This window comes from Emys orbicularis, chromosome 8 (assembly GCF_028017835.1).
Source record: "Emys orbicularis isolate rEmyOrb1 chromosome 8, rEmyOrb1.hap1, whole genome shotgun sequence".
Taxonomy (NCBI): Eukaryota; Metazoa; Chordata; order Testudines; family Emydidae; genus Emys; species Emys orbicularis.
In genome coordinates, this window is record NC_088690.1 from 2,204,782 (window position 1) to 2,222,754 (window position 17,973).

The 17,973-nt window shown below is 50.1% G+C and overlaps 1 protein-coding gene across 1 annotated transcript in view; it reads left to right on the plus strand.

Annotated features, from left to right (window-relative positions):
* DMAP1 (DNA methyltransferase 1 associated protein 1) overlaps positions 1 to 17,973 on the plus strand; it is a 48,444-nt gene that overhangs the window by 20,968 nt on the left and 9,503 nt on the right. The window contains exons 7-9 of the mRNA XM_065409458.1: positions 60 to 227; positions 1,496 to 1,681; positions 4,508 to 4,579. Coding sequence (XP_065265530.1) covers positions 60 to 227; positions 1,496 to 1,681; positions 4,508 to 4,579 — 426 coding nt within the window. The remainder of the gene's footprint in view (positions 1 to 59; positions 228 to 1,495; positions 1,682 to 4,507; positions 4,580 to 17,973) is intronic.

A 17,973-nucleotide genomic window follows, 5' to 3' on the forward strand; every position in this document is an offset into this window, starting at 1 on the left:
GGAGCCAGGTTTCCTTCAGCCCTCTTGTAACGTTGTCCGTTTTGCGGGGTATTCCACAGAAAAGGTCAGTGGAGGACCTGAAGGAACGGTACTACCACATCTGCGCCAAGCTGGCCAACGTCCGCGCTGCTCCGGGCACCGACCTGAAAATCCCCGTCTTTGACGCCGGCCACGAGAGACGTAGGAAGGAGCAGCTGGAGAGGCTGTACAACAGGACTCCAGAGCAGGTAGCTCAGCGGGAGTGCGGGAAGGCAGCCGGGACTCCCCTTCCCAGACTGTCTCCACCATCAATCCTACTTCCCCAGCGCAGCCCACAAGGCCTTCCACAGAGGAAGCCCTGTAGGATTAGTACTTATCTGTATTACTGAGCATCTACGGGCCCCAGGCATGCCTCAGGGTCCCGCTGTGCTAGGCGCAGCACAAACACGGCACAAAGATGTGGCCCCTGCCCTCCAGGGCTTACAGTTTGTGTGTCTGGCGAGTAACAGGTGGCTGTACCAGACGGGCCGAGCGCAGTGAGACCATGATTTGGCACAGTTATTTGGCAGAAGGTTGGGGGGCAAGGAGAGAAGCAGGGTTATGATCTCTAGCAACAGCTTCTTTGGGGCTCACCAATTGACAATGGCTGCTCTAACCCCAGCACGGGGTTCCAGCCTTTAGCACAGGTCATGGCCCGGGCCTTGTTTCCCTGGGTCTAAGGGCTGATCCCTGGCCGCCGCTCAACTCTCTCCAGGGTGTGCGTTTGCTGGGCTTCCCCCCAGCTGCCTCAGACTTCTGGGGAGCGCAGGCAGTACCTAGCCATAACGGCAGCAGGCCGGAGCGCCGAATCCCGGGTTCTTCGGTAGGAGTGCCAGTCCTGCTGGAGTACACTGGGGACTGTAATGTCGCACATGAGGCTCCGATCTTCCTCTTTGGCTAATTAATGGTAGCTAGCTGCAGACGGTCCCAGTGCTCCCAGGACAGCTCTTCCGTGTTCCCAGGGAGCTGGTGAGAGAGAGCAATCCCCTCCAGTTAATCACCCGACTTCCTGCCCCTCGGTTTATCCCAGTCCTGCTAGTCTCCCTTGGCCCATGGGAGCCATGTCACCCATGTCACCCATCAGTGCAGGGGAGCAGAAGTCATTGGGGTGATGCAAGGTGCTGCCCCCACAGTACTTTTGTCCCCCCTGTTTGGCCAAGGAGCCCTATAGAACGAGTCACACTGAATTCTCTTCTTCAAGGAAAAACCAAGGGGTCGGGTTTGTCAGGGGAGTAACTTGGGCCCAGGGTGGGATCTAGCAGCCACCCGCTGGGCCCTGAATGCCTGCTGGAATTGCAGTATTGGGTGCCTGGGCTGGGTAAGGCAAGGAAGCTAAAACCTGTGTGCAGGGCCAGGTGTGGGGCCACTGGGCGGTGCAGGACTGGCGTGGGAGCAGAGCTGTTGTCGGTAGGTGGCCCCCTTGCCTTGCTTTGCCGCCTCGGCTGCTCTAACTGCCTTCCCTCGCTCTGGCCGGCAGGTGGCGGAAGAGGAATATCTGATCCAGGAGCTGCGGAAAATTGAAGCCAGGAAGAAAGAGCGAGAGAAGAGAACCCAAGACCTGCAGAAACTCATTACCGCTGCCGACACCACCACCGAGCAGAGGCGAGCGGAACGCAAGGCTCCCAAGAAGAAGCTGCCGCAGAAGAAAGAGACAGAGAAGCCTGTAAACATTGCTTGTCTTTGCTGTCACTGGGTAACATTTATTCCCTGAGTTCTCCTCCCAGGACCGGTCCCGTCCTGCCAGTGCCAGGTGCTGGGCTTCAGGTGGGGCGGGGGGAGGCTGCTGTCTGGACCCAAAGCCAGGTATATTTTCAGTAGCAATGTGGTCTAGAAACTAGGGAGCCCAGATTTGTGGGTTTCAATTCAGCTCTGCCATTGACCCGCTCTGTGGCTTTGGGCAGTTGTCTCCCCCCCCCTTGTGCCTCAGTTTCCCCAGGTAAGATGGGGGTGATGCTACTTACTCTCCTCCCAGGAGGGGTCCTGATGCTGGATCAGTTCATGTTTGTGGAATGCTAGGGGTTATTTGAACTATGAAATTGCACCCAACTCAGCTAGCCGAGCCACCCGATCGCTGGGAATTGGTGCTCCACTGCATTTTGAGCAGCGGGCGCGTTGTGCCGCTGTCCGCAGCCAGGACTGTTCTCCTCTAGCTGAAGCAGGGTGGGTGGAGGGAGGAGAAGGGCACTGCTGGCTGTTGTTGCTTCATGGTGCTTGCCCAGCTACTCACCAGGCACCTTCTTGCTCCAAAAAGGGGGTCTCTGGGCCATGAAGCCAGGGCACAGTGCTGTGAGCTTCCCTTGGCTGGCAGAGCACAGCTCGCCCACTGCCTGAGCGTCCTGCGTTCTAGGGGAGAGAACCCAGAAGTGGTGGGAGCAGAACAGGGGTGGTGATGGGAAATGGCATCAAAGGTGTTTAAAGCTCCCAGCTGGTTTGGTCTGCGCCCCCCTGAGTGGCGGCTGTGGGCTGGCGTCTGGCTGCATGTACGTCCCCAGGTACGTGTGGCAGGGCAGGCAGGGAGGCGGTTTCTGTTGTTACACGAGCGTCATTTCAACCATGACAGAGTCCATTAGGAGTCAATTACCAACTCTAGCAGGGAGACGTTAACAAAAATTGCATTTTAACTAAGAATTTGAATCGAGAGCTGCATCAGCATCATTCCAACAAAGGAAAATCATTTACCAAAGAGTCAATTGAGGTTGAAGCGTTTACAGCTTGTACAGGCGTGCGAGGCAGGAGAACCCCTTTAATTACTTATGCACTCGGCACAGTCAGAGCTGACTCGGCTGAGCAAGAGCCTTGGTTTTATCCCCACTGCCCCCGGGGGCCTGGCTGAGGGCCACGCTGTGTAAAATGGAGCAGGGCGCATTGTCTTGAATGTGTTCTGGAGACTACAGGTCTCCCACCCCCTGTGCTGCCACCAGAATCCAAGCTGTAGGCTGCACCTACCAAACATTAAAATGGCTGGTGCAACTCGATGGGTTTGTTTGGCCGCGGGGGCATGCTTTGGCCACCCCTGTATTTAGAAACGACAGTGCCTGGGGCCTTTAGGGACTGATTATTTGGCCTGTGTCACCCAGTTACTGGGTCAAATACTCCCTGCTTAGGGCTAACTGTGAGTGCCGTTACTGCCTGGTCTGCCCGTTGTCCACGCGGCACAGCGCTGGGCTGGCCAGGCAGGGGCAAGAGGTGAGATGCATTGTATAGCACATGGCAGAGTTCTGACTCAGGTGGTGACTGTTACCAGGAAACCCGGGGAGTTGAGTCACTGTCCTTGTAGTCTTAATCCGGGAACAATAGGAAGAGCAAACCGGAGAGCCTCTGAGAAATGACATTAGACAGCAGCGTGACTGATTGTGTGGTTGGAGCAGCCAGGACTTTGAGATGGCTTTTCCTTTGGGGGAGATACGAGTGAGCAGGAGAGAGAGACGGTTGACAGGGAGAGCACAGAACCCACCAGATCATATTCTACAGGTGTATCTCCCTTAGTGGTTCCCTTAGGGTTGTGTCGCACTTGTTCACTCCAGAGGGCCTAGCAGATTGTATGTCTGGGGATCATGCACCTGCTAGTGAAATGCAGTTGCCTCTAGCATAGAAATGTGGCTGCTGTCTGTGGAAGTGACTCGATACCCTGGTGACTTTCAAGGGAGAGAAGAGAGATTTCTCCAGCTGAAACTCCAGGGGGAATTTAAGGGAAGTAGAATACAGCTCCGGAGCTTGTTACTTGGGCAGAAAGGGTGAAAGCCAAACATGAAAAGATCTTGCAGGTATTTTATTCCCACTGATATCTTCAGGTTGGTGTAGTTGTCATTTAAAAAGGCTGTTCACCCAATGCTCTGATCAGTCGCACAGCATTCTGCAGGATTGCACTTTAAAAAACACCCCCAACCAAACCTCGCCTGCTGAATCAGGTGCCCTGCTCGCCAGTGAGCACCTTCCAAGCAATACAGAGAGGCAAGCCGTGGTCAGAGTGTGAGGAGGGAAAGGGGAAGCTGCGAATGAATGACTGAATACATGGTAAAATGCAGGCCTCAATCAAGGAGAACAGTCCATATTATATAGAGCCACATGAAGGTGCTCGGAGCTGTACAAATCATAGACTGCCTGGCTCCTGCCCCATAGGGCTCGCAGTGGAAAGGCCAGATCCTGTGAGTGCTGAGTGCCTTCAGCTGCTGAGTTGGGCCTTAAATTAGACGGGGGTAATGTGGCCACATTCCCCCATCGGAGGTGCGTTGGTTGGGGTTCACGCCCTCGTGCGGTGGCTGGCTGACTCAGTGGAAAGCATTGCACAAAGGTGGCCTTGTGTTTTCCAGAGATTTTCTTGGAGCTGAGTATTTTCCTCAGTGGTTTCTATGGGGTTTGCTTGGGATTTTCCTTCCCTTCAGCTCTAGCAGGTGGCTGTGTGTCAGGAAATGGTGTTTCCCCTTCAGATAGCCTCTGTGTTACCCCGTGCATTTCCTCCGTCGACACATCCTGTCTCAATCTCTTTCAGGCTGTTCCTGAGACTGCTGGCATCAAGTTTCCCGACTTCAAATCTGCAGGTGTCACGCTGCGGAGCCAGAGGGTAGGCTGCTGCCCTGGCCCTTTGGGGCCGCTGTTAATATCTTTCTCCCTGTCTCTCTACTCCTATCCGTTCCCCTTTTATAGCTGTGGAAAATCAAGATCCTGCCTCTAAAATAAGCAGAGTCTGGTCTCCAGCAGCAGTGTGGGCTGTAGCCAGGAACGCTGGCTGTGTTTGAGCGATAGGCCAGCTCTGCTTTACATTATAAAGTCAAAGGCCCTCTTGTATGCGAACACCTGAACCTGGCGATGGCTTGTGACTGGTAGTCGTCACCTGAGCAGTCAGACCCACACAGCCAAGCCAAGGGAAGCTGCCTGGCCCAAACAGAGCCTGCAGCCGAATGTAATACGCCTCCTAGCGTGTAGATGTGAATGGATTGTTGTAAGATGTCTTTAAGGGCAGATTCTCCCATGGCGACTTGCACACACGTTGGTCCGTCACGGGTGCATTTTTTTAACTTCACTAAATATTGGTTTGAGAAGCCCCAAGTGCCTGTTTTCCCCGCAGGGTGAACAAGTAATAAACCCTCACATTGTTTTATGTGCGAGAGTCGACATCTCTCTCCTAGCAAGAGGCTGGGGAGTATTGATCCAGGGAACCCACCTGTGTGACTGACTGCTCTCAGAGACCTCGAGAGCAGCCTTACAAAATCCCATTTGCTGGGAAAAGAGCATCGTTTTGTATAAGCAAGTAAAAAGCACCCTTAGTTACTTTATTGTCGTCATGGTGATGGTGGGCAAGCAGATATGTTGTCTAGCCCGGTACATTTTCTGGTCTGCTTCAGGGGATGCTCCTTTGATGTCAGGAGATGTTCGGCCCTTGCACAGAATGCATTGGGAAGCAGAGAGCGGTCTCTGGGGAATCATGCCGGCTGTGTGTGTGGGTTAGCTGTGGCCTAGCTCAGGCAGGCTACCAAGGAGTGCGAGCTGTGGCGATCCCATTTCTTGAGGAGCTGCCACTGCCCTCAGCTTTGCAATGCGGTCGGGTGGTCACCGTCTCTGGTACGTGGGCTCTGGGGCGGCGCCACACGTGTGAAGATTCATGGAGACACGGCTGATGCGTTCTCCGGCACTAAGATAAATAGAGTCATTTACGGAGATTGAGCTGGATTTTGAAAACTAATAAGGGGTGGCTGGAGTTTTTTTTTTTTTTTTTTTTTTAACTGGAAGCAAAGCGGAGCAGCAACATGTCGGTGACAGAACCATCTGGCGGAGCCGGCAGCTTTCTTCCGGCCAAACAGCCGGATGGGAGTGCTGTGGGCTCTGGCTGTATAGGGTGGGCAGGGCAGTCTAGGGGAGCGGGCGGAACGTGGGAGTTGGGAATTTCGGAGTCCTGAGTCCGGCTGTGGAACGGACTCCCTTTGCTGCCTTCGCCCACTCACTTGAACCTCTTTGGTTGAGTTTTCCTATGTGTAAAATGGGACTGAGAGACTCCCCCGCCGGCCCCCCCCCCCTTGGGAGGGCTGAGGATTCCCGAGCTGAAGTGTGTGCGGTGCTTTTGAACCTGTAAGGCACTGTAGCAGTGCCAAGCAGCATTAATGTAGAATTGCAAATTCTGCTGACCTGGGCCTTGTTGTTCTCTGCTCTGTACACCACTCGCAGCCAGGCCCGGACACACCCCACAGCACGCAAGTGACAAAGGGAAGCAACCGCTCTGGTGCGAGGGGTGGCGTTTGTACAAAGCACTCGAAGCTCCAGTGTTTACTGTCAAGGCTGGGTGTAAGGGATTTGACCCTGGGCTCTCTCCCTCTGCCCAGTCCTCTTGCTTGGTAAGCCTGTCTGTGAGAAGAGCTGTATCAGACCTAGGTGTTGTTGTTTGCAGTCAGCTGTATCTTTTATGTTATGTTTTATTAGGCACCAGTTGCTACTCCACAGTTGTGGCCAAGTTGAATTTTTCACTCAGAGCAGGGATTAAATTTCTTTGTTTTGTATGAAAAATGCCCCTGATCCTCCTCAAAATGACAGCACTTACTCTTTGGCTATAGAATGGATTGCTTAGAATTCATCTGTTAATTGAAACTAATTGTTTAGTTACTTAAAATTAATGTTAACCTGTTCCTTGAAGAACATTAGTCTCCAGTGTTGGATTTGATTTGTCTTTAGTGGTCGTAATAATAGAATGACACAGACTTTTCAAACTTCCCGTCTATTTGAAGCTCACGGAAATCTTGTGCATCGCCTGCACATAAAGACGTTTGTTTTAGGATCAGTGGTCACTTATTGCCATTATTCTTCGTAGCTGATTGTTTCTCCTTCCACAGATGCTGAAGAATAATTGTCAGGGAGTCCCACAAGCTGCCTTCATTCACAATGGCTGCAAGCCCCTATTGTTCTCAGTGGGACGGAGGCCATAGGCAGAAATGGCCTCCTGTCACCTGCTCCTCACAGAGTTCCTTGCCGCTTCCTGACGTCTCCGTGAGGGCAGCGTGGAGTCAGTGGCCGTGTTAAAGAGGGTGTCCTAACTGAGGGCAGCCTGTAGCATCAGTCCCATTGAGAACAGCTGGAGCGGGTGGACATTTTGAAAGAGGGTGATTTGTTGTGAGTTCCTCGGAAGGGGATTTTAGGCTGCAGAGGAAACGAGGCATGGGTGGGGTGCGTATGCAGGGAGAAGTGGGGAGACAGGAGGGAAGGAAACTGGGGGTGGGAGGTGCAACACTATGGGAGAAAAGAGAAGAAAAAATAGAATGTGCCTTTAAAAATCCTTGGACTCTTTTCTAGGCCCCAAAGCACTAACAAGCCTTAACCCCAATCATATGGTTATTACGTGGTGTCGCTGCAGGGCAGAGTTAAGGTGGTTTGGGTGTCGTAACTGCATTTCCATACCTTAGTGGGTTTGGATTGCTTTCAAGCTTAACCTCTAACTCTGAATTTCCTGGGTTTGTTGTGCTTGGTTTGGGGATAATTACAACATTTCTGTAATGTATTTTACTCTAAATGGTTTATCTGTGCTCTCAGCCTTAACTCCCCCATAACACTTTTGTCTGGGAGTGATGAGTTGTTATTTTAATGCGGGAGCAGGCCCCCGTGGTAACAGAGCACTTGGCCACGGGAGAGGAGGAAGGGTGGGAGCATGCAGCCCTGTCCCACGTGCTGGGGGACTGAGTATTGTCCTGTTGTTAAGTGTGTGTGTGGGGGGGCCAGATGGCTGGAAGAGAAAGAATTAAGTGTTGTCTCCTTTGGGGACAAAGCAAAACCCTGGGATGAAAAGGAGTTCTCTCAGCGCTCAGATCCGCAGAGTGCACCGAGGGACGCTCCAGCTCACTCGTTTAGTTCACAGCCGGGCACTTCCCTCCAAACGAGGCTTCCAGCCAGCAAGCTGGCTTGCTACCCGCTAACTAGAAGCTTGTAGACAAATTGCCGGTCAGGCCAATTAAAAAAGAAATAGAGGAAGAAAAACTTTGAACACAGCTTTAGTTCCCATTGATTCAAATATTCGCCCTCACTGGCTTTTAAATATTTACTAGCTAGCTGAGCATTTTTTTAGCACTGATTAATGAGTTACAATTTACTGTGGTTGGGTTTTTTTTCTTTTTCTTTGGGGCAGGGTTTGGGTTTCTGCCACAGCTCCAAGATGAATGAGGCTTCCCGTGAAAGATCGGGGCGGGGGGTGGGGGTTTGTATGCGTGTCTTTTAAAATGTTTATTCTTCATATTTGATCTGACCCACAATTAAATGGCCAAGCACGCTGCCTGTTTACTCTTCATCAGAGGGTCTTGACTCTGCTCCTTGCCTGACATTAATGCAAACCCAGACCTCCTCAGCTGCTAACATGGGAAACATCTGTCTCCCCTCCCTTGATCAATATCGGCCCTTCAGAGCCTGGGCTTGGAAAGCAGTGACATAAAATATCAGTTATATTTATTTGGATTTGATAAATTTAATTACTTGAAGCAATTAATAATTTATTTGTTTAGTATTGATTGCACTCCAAGCTGATGGTAATCAGCACATCCGTAGTAGGCAGGAAAGCATGTTTCTAAGTCTGAAACGTCCTATGGATTAGACAGTGAAGTGTTCCTGTCACCTCTCCTGTGGGGAAATCGCTGGGTGCAAACCCTGCTGCACACTGCAGTAGACTTGGGTACGAGACGTTACTCTTCAGAGGGGGAAATGCAGGCTGGACCTGGTGCTATGATGGGGCTTTGGTTTGAATTTGTGGTTTTCACATTATCCGTGAGTTGTGAGGGCCTGAGCAAGTTATGCAGGTTGATCCAAATTCATGCCTGTGGAATGTGCCAGTGGGTGTATTATATTACTCCTGAGGGCATTCTGCGCCCCAAACCCAACAATTCTGCACCCAAAACCCAACAATTCTGTGCCAAAAACCCAACAATTCTGCACCCAAAACCCAACAATTCTGCGCCAAAAACCCAACAATTCTGCGCCCCAAACCCAACAATTCTGTGCCAAAAACCCAACAATTCTGCACCCAAAACCCAACAATTCTGCGCCAAAAACCCAACAATTCTGCACCCAAAACCCAACAATTCTGCGCCCCAAACCCAACAATTCTGCGCCCCAAACCCAACAATTCTGTTCCAAAAACCCAACAATTCTGCACCCAAAACCCAACAATTCTGTGCCAAAAACCCAACAATTCTGCGCACAATATTTTAAAATTCTGCAAGTTTTATTTGTCAATAAATAAATGCTGAGGCTCCAGCATGGCAGTGGGGAGCACTGACCACTGGTTGTATGAAGGTGGGAGATCAGCCTGCAGCCTCCCCACCCCCACCCCTGGGACACGGACTCAGTGGTGAGGCTGCACCCGATCCTGACACAGCACACAGGTAGGTTCAATCAGGCAGGATCCAAGTGCGGAGGGGCTCAGTGTGGGGGGATCCAGGTGCGGGGTGAGAGGATTCTGTGTGAGACAATCTGGGTGCAGGCAGCTCAGTGGGGGGTCGAGGTGTGGGGGGGATCTGGATGCACAAAGGTTTGTTGGGGGGGTTCCAGGTGCAGGGGCGATGGGACTCTGAGGGGCTTCCAGGTGAAAGTGGTTGGGGCTCAGCACAGGGGTCTGGGTGTGGGGGGCTCAGCAGGGTGGGTCTGGGTGCAGGGAGCTCAGTGGGTGCAGGTCCGGGTGCAGGGGGACTCCAGATGCAGAGGTTGAGGTTCAGTGGGGTTCGGGAATGGAGGGCTAGGGGGGTTCTGGCTGTATGGGGTGAGGCTTGGGGGGGGTGTCTGTGTATGGGAGGTCCAGATGCATGGGGGTTGGGCGGGTGGGGGAGCAGCTCCCCGCACAGTCACCCCTCCCCCCGCAGCTGAGGAGTGATGGGGGCAGGAAGCTGGGGAGGATGCTGAGCTTCCTGCAGCTGGGGGAGGTTTCTGGGGGTGGGTCTGACACAGCCCCAGCCACTCCTTGTGGGGGAAGAGGAAGTCTTGTCCTCCCCTGCCTCCAGGCCAGCCGGGACTAGCAGCTGATCCTGGCTCAGGGTAGGAGCCACTGGCTGGGGTGTCCCCAGCCCTGCAAGTGATTTATCTCTCTGCCAGCTGCTCTGGGTGCCTGAAACAATGTACCTGCGCAGCTAGGGAGTGGTGCGTAACTGCACTTGCAGCTTCCCTTTGCTTCTCTGTCAAAAAGTCATTTTCCTGCGGGGAAGCAAAGAAATCTGCGGGGGACATGAATTCTGTCCATGCGCAGTGACGCAGAATTCCCCCAGGAGTAATATTTATATATAGCATAACTAGTAAGGGATGTGTGGGAGTGCACATGCATTCTTAATACCTGTATGTCTATAAAACGTACCTGAATGTGACAATAAGGAGTGGAAAATTTGGGAAAATTTGAAGAGGTGATAAAGGGATACAAAATATTGAATGGGCTAGAGAAGGTAGAGCAAGTGCTTCTGTTCATCTTTGCTCCGAGTACAAGAGCAAGGGGGGGGGGGGGGGGCAGTCAATGAAATTGAAAGGCAGCCAATTTAAAATTGCTAAAAGGAAATACGAAAAGGGTTGAATGTTATGTGGATAATGAGATCACGCAGAGTTACAATAGCAAGGATTAAAACAACGTGGAATTGATATACACATTCCTGCTTCAGGGTCAGGCAATCTAGAACTGGCAAGGTCTGTCCCTGACATGGTTAGGGAGAATAGCATCCTACTGCAAGATTTGTTGTGCCTGCCTCTGAAGCATCAGGTACCAACCCGTGTCAGAGACAGGATACTGGGCTAATGGCCTGATCCAGTCTGGCAGTTCCTGTGTTGAAGTCAAGAATTGCCAAAGTTAAGGCTGAGTGTGCAGCCGTAACCCTGTTGTGCACATTCATTGTGATACAGTCTTTTGTGTCATGATCACGTTATTTTTCAGATAATGATTGCTTTGTTTCAACCTTAGGTACAAGTCTGTAACATCTTGTACAATATATTTTTATTCTTCCAGTAAGTTATCATGTAGTATACATCTCTTCTCTCCATTTTGGGGTACATGATGAGTTATTTATAAAGTATTCTTTACGTTAATAATGTAGTCACCAGAAGTATTGTACGTTGAAACAAAACATTGCCTTTGGAGATAGTTACACCTAGCGCAGTTTTCTAATTGATTGTAGTTACTCAAACCATGTATCAGGGCAATGCAGTGTCATCCATCTCAAAGGGTATTTTTTTATTTTTCTATATCTGTTATTTGGAAGCTTAGCTAACTTCCTCTTTCCTTGCTTCCGAGTCTCTCTCACACCCTTGAGAAAGATTTTACAATCTCCTAAAGGAAATCTCGCTAGTAAAACCTCTTCCTTCATTTCCTAGAAGAATTTGTTGTGTACAGAATTTATACTTTTTCACTGCTGATTTGAAAGTTAGCAATAGATTTACCTTCAAGCCAAGTAAACTGTAAAATAATCCTTTCCGTAAATCAGCATTCCCAAGTTTGTTTCAAAGAACATTAGTGTATTGACTAGTAGCCTGTACCCCAGGTGGTATTGTATTGAGCATCACCGATACTGATGCGTAGCTACTGAGAGTTCATACTGTAATTTAACTGTAAACCATCCTATCTGCCAACCGAGAGTACAAATGACATGCAAGTATGTTTTGCTGTTGTCTCCTCATTTAAATGACCTTCCTGAACTCTGTTATTGTGGCTCACACACATCACTGTGCAGAACGACAGGATTCTGCACGGTGGATCTGAGGCTGTACGAGGGAAAAGAGTGTCGTTTTATTTGAGAAAGAAAATGTGATTGTGTAATTAAAACCTTATAATGTATGCACACAAGGAGGCCAAGGTCAGATTGCACATTCAGTCTTCATTTCCTCCCTTCTTGAGTTTAAATGCTCGCTCCCATAATCGTACTTTTTGTATTTTCATTTCCCTGTTGTTTAAAATTCCAGATCTGCTAGGCTCCTCCTGTGGTTCTTTCAAGCTGTGGGAGAGAGGGAGCTACGTGCTCCTGCACCCCAGGGGAGAGGCTGCCCTTGCGCCTCCTCCTACGCCACCCAGGACAAAAGAGCGTTCCTCATGTGCAGCTTTGGGCTCCCTCCTCCTGCAAACCTCCAGGCTCTGCAGGAGGAGAAAGACGTCAGCACCGAACTCATTCTCACACGGAAAGCTGGCTACGGAGAAAGTTTTCTGCATTGAAAACCTTCCTTGTGGAGGCTAGCTGCAGTGCTAATGAGGGCCCGGTGTCTGTCAGCATTACGAGCGTGTATGCACACAATTGACTCTTTAAATGCTTGAAGCTTCCTTTGCAAAATGGTGGAAGGGCACAGTCCTCAGGGCTAGCAATGCTGAGGGTTTATAATGGCAAAACTCAGCGTGAGGAAAAGGGTGTCCTAAAATTGAATTAAAACCGGGAACAACTTGTGTGAAATGATTTAATAAATGCTACTCAAACTTTACAAAACAAAACCATTTTAGTGAGAGACCAAGCATGGAAATTTCAGCCCCAGAAGTCAAGTTTTTGAGAGCGTTCTGAGCTTCTGAAAGTCCTAAGTTTATAGTAGGCCATGGCAGAGCATCCAATATGATATAATCATCCTGCAGCAGGACCTCGCTGAGTCCTTCCTTGTTAATCCGTAAAGCTGTGAATTCTGTGTACAGACCCCCAGCAGTCTGTAACCACTTCCCAGCAAAGAAAGAATCCCTGGGCACTCTGTGGGGAGGTCTCGCGTTACTAAGAGTTCGTTATTCTTCCAAGCGAGACTCCAGGAAGTTTACTGCTCTGCTCTGACATATTATCATAAATCAGGAAAACTAAACGACGCACAAAAAACAAATGAACCAAGTCTGTTTTGCGAGGCCGTGTCCTTGCCTCTTTGTTACCATGTTTTGTTTGTTTCGTCACTAATTGGCAGAATTCATTAATCTGCAGTAGGGCTCGCAGTAATCAGCGTGAATCAGTGAGTTTCCATGTAGGTGCGGCTTGGACCCAAATGGAGGTGCAGATAACTCTGTTGCCCTCAGGTGCTCAGCTTTGAGACGAATGTCAAAGTCTTACAGTGCCCAGGTCTGGACAGGCCTCTCCCCCACCAACTCCAGGGACTGCTCCAGGAAGGAACTGGGCTACGAAAGTGAGCTTGCTTCTCTCTGTTCGTTGCATAACCCACTTATTGCCCAGCATGCCCTCCTGCAGTGGTGAGCAGGCAGGCACCTGGGTGCTTCCCGCAGCTTCCGGGCCAGGTGCATTGCCTGCCGCAGCTCCTGGGCCAGGTGCATTGGCCTGCCCAGGCCAAGCGTCCTTGTCTATGTCTTGGGAGGTGTGGCTACCGTAGCTGCGCGGCTTTGCGTGACACATTAGTGTGTTGCCCTTTATTTATTTTTCTCTTGATACACCCAGTTCATGCGCTTAGCACAGGTTGTTTATAGCAAGGACAAAGAATTGCAGTCCTTAAATCAAAAGCGATGTTGGTGTAATTATAAGCACGGGCTGTCTTGCAAAAAGAGCTGTTAGGAGACGTTGCCGGAGGAGGAAAGCATCCAAAATATATTAACCTCCAAAATCCCAGCTAATCATTTTTGTGACTAGAGCAATCTATTCCCGGCTATTGTTATAGGGGGACTTTACAAATAGTAAATAACAAGAACAGCTTCCTCTGGAGAGGGAACGAAAAGGGCAACTGCCACTCACCTAGGAAGCTCTGTGGGAATTCTCCCTTTAAACTTGAGGAGGGACGTACTTCTCGTCAGGATTCTGCAGGGGCAGTGCCCAAGCCTTGCTCAGCCCAGGGCCACATTGGTAACTCACCAGGAGCTCGAGGGCCAGGCCTGCTGATCGCTCTCAGCACCCTCATCTAATACAGAGGGGTGATCTTCAGACACCACGTATCCCAGCATGCAGTGCTCTACTTTGAGCCAAGCAGCCCGGCTCTCCAGTTCAGGATGCAGCACTACATGCTGGGACCTGTGGGGTCTGCAGATTCATGTTAAAGATGCACCTCTCACGACTGGGCATAAATCCAAGACCTGGAGCGGGGTTTGAACCTATCGCCGCTGGCTCAGCAGTGAGCCAGACTGACGCCTGTCTTTTTGTCCTCAACCTCGGCACGTCTCCTGGTCAGTAGTGCTTGGTGGGAGCGCTGCCATCTTTCTTTGGCCTTCCAGATTGTTTTGGGTGGTGCAGCTCTAACAAAGCCGTGTCTGCTTAAAACCCACAGCTGTTTAAGCCCAAACCAGGGCTGGCTCATGCTTGTTCCTGCTCGCCTTCACGCCGGGCACCAATGCTTTCCCCCGCTATGAGACAGCCTAGCTAACGGAGCCTACCTAACAGATTATCAGCGGCATGTGAGTAATAGACTCCTCATTTAGTTTTAATACATTTTGCATAGAGAGCAATCAACCTTCATCAGTCTTAAAGATGAATTGGCTTAGCCAGCTAAATTTTAAAGATATTAGTCCGACAGCAGCCACATAAATCATAACATTTTCTTAATGATGGTAAAATTAAAATATACTCTTGCTTTGAGAAGCCGATGAAGCCTTCCTGTTCACAGACCAGATCCTCCCCCAGAATTAAAGGGAAGCTTAATTGATGTGTTTTTAGCCTAAACAAACCCAAACAGCCCTGCTCCTCTTGTGCCACCATTCTGCGCCTTTTCAGTGAGGTCTGGGTCCATTGGTGCCCCCATCCCTGCCCCCACTCTCTAGCCCCCCAATAGCTTTGACTGAAGAGCTTGACAGTGAGAAGGTGTGGAGTGCTCCCAGGCACTGTCTGGCCAGGAGCGTGTGTAGTTACAGTCGAAGGCGTTGCCAGAACAGTCAGCGGAGCTGCTGATAGGGCACCAGGTTGCCCCTGCTCCTTATGGTGTGTCCCTAGCAACCGGCCAGGCTAGGACGGCCCTGTGTGGTGACATGCTGTCCTGCGGCACTGCCTGGGTCAGGAATGCAGCGAGCTGGCACGGGTGTGGCAGGCTTGCAAAGGACTCCTGTCTTGGCTAGAGAGATGGTGGCCCCCGTGCAGGCCTTAGAGGTGAGGCTGAGGCCTGGTGCCCAGGGCTCCAGCGAGGTGGAAAATATGTAGCTACAGAACTCTGTGCCGAGAGAGAAAACAGAGGGAAAGAATTGCAATTCCTTGGCGATGGGTTCCCCGTAAACACTTCATGTCAGGGGAGGTAGGGATAGCAAAGACCTGTTAGATCATCCAGCCCATCTCCCTGGGGGGGTTTCCAGTTGTCCCACCTCGTTTTAAAGCTCCCAAGTGATGGGATAAACCCCACTTCCTCTGTTCTACAGCCTCATCCGTCCTGCTGTCAGAAGCATCTTCCTGCTGTGCAGTCTGCCGGCTCTCCCTGTCCCCATGTGAAGCACACTGAATAATTCCTCTCCTTCCTTGGCTTTCCTACTAGTCACACAGCTGCCGGCTGTAATGGGGTTCCCTGCGTGTCGTGTCTCAGCCGAACGAGACGTGTTCGGCTCCTTTCATCTTCCTTTCCCCTGTGTCACCTAATCATTTGTGTGGCTCTTTTCTGAGCTCCCTCCCGTTGGTCGCAGTCCCTCCGGGAGCATGGTGCCTGCGGGACGCCCCCCAGAGCTGCGGAAAGAGGGACTGACCCCTCCCAGCTCCCAGATCTGACTCTTCTGAGCATGCGGCCTCAAAGTGACACTGGCCTTTTGTGCTGCCGTCTAGCACTGCAAACGCCTGTCCAGCGTGTGGCCTCGCTGACCACAGCATGTGTCTCAGCTACACCCACTTCCCAGAGGATATGGGTTTGTGGATTACTTTGTCTTACCTGTAGTAGCTGCTCACTCTGTTATTCCCTGTCTCTAACCTCTCTAGGTTCCCTTCTCTTACATTTATTATCCTCACTGAGGTTTGCAGCTCATCCCAGTTGAGTGTCTTCTACAAGCTTCGTTAGGGTTCTCTTCACTTCCACGTCCAGATGGTTAAATGTAACTGTTCCTTAAACCCAGTGCCCCAAGGCCACCCCAGCTGGAGCCCTCCTTCCAACCTGACCCACTGCCAGAGCTGTAGATTCATGATTGAAGGATCATAAGAACATAAGAGCGGCCACACTGGGTCAGGCCATGGCCTTCTAGCCCAGTACCCTGCCTCCAACAGTGCCCTGTACCAGAGCTTCAGGGGGAGTGTATAGAACAGAGCAATTCTGGAGTGATCCACCCCATCTTCCTCTCCTAGCTTCTGGTATTCAGAGGTTTAGGGTCACCCCGAGCATGGGGTTACATCCCTGACCCTCTTGGCTAATAGCCATCAATGGCCCTATCCTCCAGGAACTTACCCAGTTCTTTAAAACCCAGTTGTACTTTTGGCCTTCACAACATCCCATGGCAATGAGTTCCACAGGTTAGCTGTGCAATGGGTGAAAACGTCCTTCCTCTTGTTCGTATTAAACTGCTGCCTGTTAATTTCATTGGGTGGCTCCTGGTTTTTGTATTTTGGGAAAGGGTAAAAAACACGTCTCTATTCACTTTCTCCACACCACTCATGATTTTATAGACCTCGTCATACCCCCCTTAGTCCTCTCTTTTCTAAGCCGAACAGCCTTAATCCTTTTAGTCTCTCCTCGGATGGAAGCTGTTCCATGCCCTGGATCATCTTTGTTTCCCTTCTCTGGACCTTTTCCAGTTCCACTGTATCCTTTTTGAGGTTCAGCAACCAGAACTGGACACCGTATTCGAGGTGTGGGCGCACCAGAGATTTATCTAGTGGCGCTGTGATATTTTCTGTCTTATGTTCTATCCCTTTCCTGATAGTTCCTAACATTTTGTCCACCTTTTTGACCACCACTGCTCACTGAGCTGAACTTTGCGTAGAACTGTCGGTGGTGACTCCCGTATTTTCTTTCTTGGGTGGTAACAGCTAATTTAGAACCGATCGTATATGTATATTTGGGATTATTTTTCCCCAGTATGCATTACTCTGCACTTATTGATGTTGAATTTCATCTGCCATTTTGTTGCCCAGTCACCCAGTTTTGTGAGATCCCTTTGTAACTCTTCACAGTCTGCTTTGGACTTAACTATCTTGAATAGTTTTGTAAAGAACAAATCATGTCAAACCAATCTGATAGCTTTCTTTGATAGGATAACGAGTCTTGTGGATAAGGGAGAAGCTGTGGATGTGGTATACCTAGACTTTAGTAAGGCATTTGATACGGTCTCGCATGATATTCTTATCGACAAACTAGGCAAATACAATTTAGATGGGGCTACTATAAGGTGGGTGCATAACTGGCTGGATAACTGTACTCAGAGAGTTGTTATTAATGGTTCCCAATCCTGCTGGAAAGGCATAACGAGTGGGGTTCCGCAGGGGTCTGTTTTGGGACCGGCTCTGTTCAATATCTTCATTAACGACTTAGATATTGGCATAGAAAGTACGCTTATTAAGTTTGCGGATGATACCAAACTGGGAGGGATTGCAACTGCTTTGGAGGACAGGGTCATAATTCAAAATGATCTGGACAAATTGGAGAAATGGTCTGAGTTAAACAGGATGAAGTTTAACAAAGACAAATGCAAAGTGCTCCACTTAGGAAGAAAAAATCAGTTTCACACATACAGAATGGGAAGAGACTGTCTAGGAAGGAGTACGGCAGAAAGGGATCTAGGGGTTATAGTGGACCACAAGCTAAATATGAGTCAACAGTGTGATGCTGTTGCAAAAAAAGCAAACATGATTCTGGGATGTATTAACAGGTGTGTTGTGAGCAAGACACGAGAAGTCATTCTTCCGCTCTACTCTGCGCTGGTTAGGCCTCAGCTGGAGTATTGTGTCCAGTTCTGGGCACCGCATTTCAAGAAAGATGTGGAGAAATTGGAAAGGGTCCAGAGAAGAGCAACAAGAATGATTAAAGGTCTTGAGAACATGACCTATGAAGGAAGGCTGAAAGAATTGGGTTTGTTTAGTTTGGAAAAGAGAAGACTGAGAGGGGACATGATAGCAGTTTTCAGGTATCTAAAAGGGTGTCATAAGGAGGAGGGAGAAAACTTGTTCACCT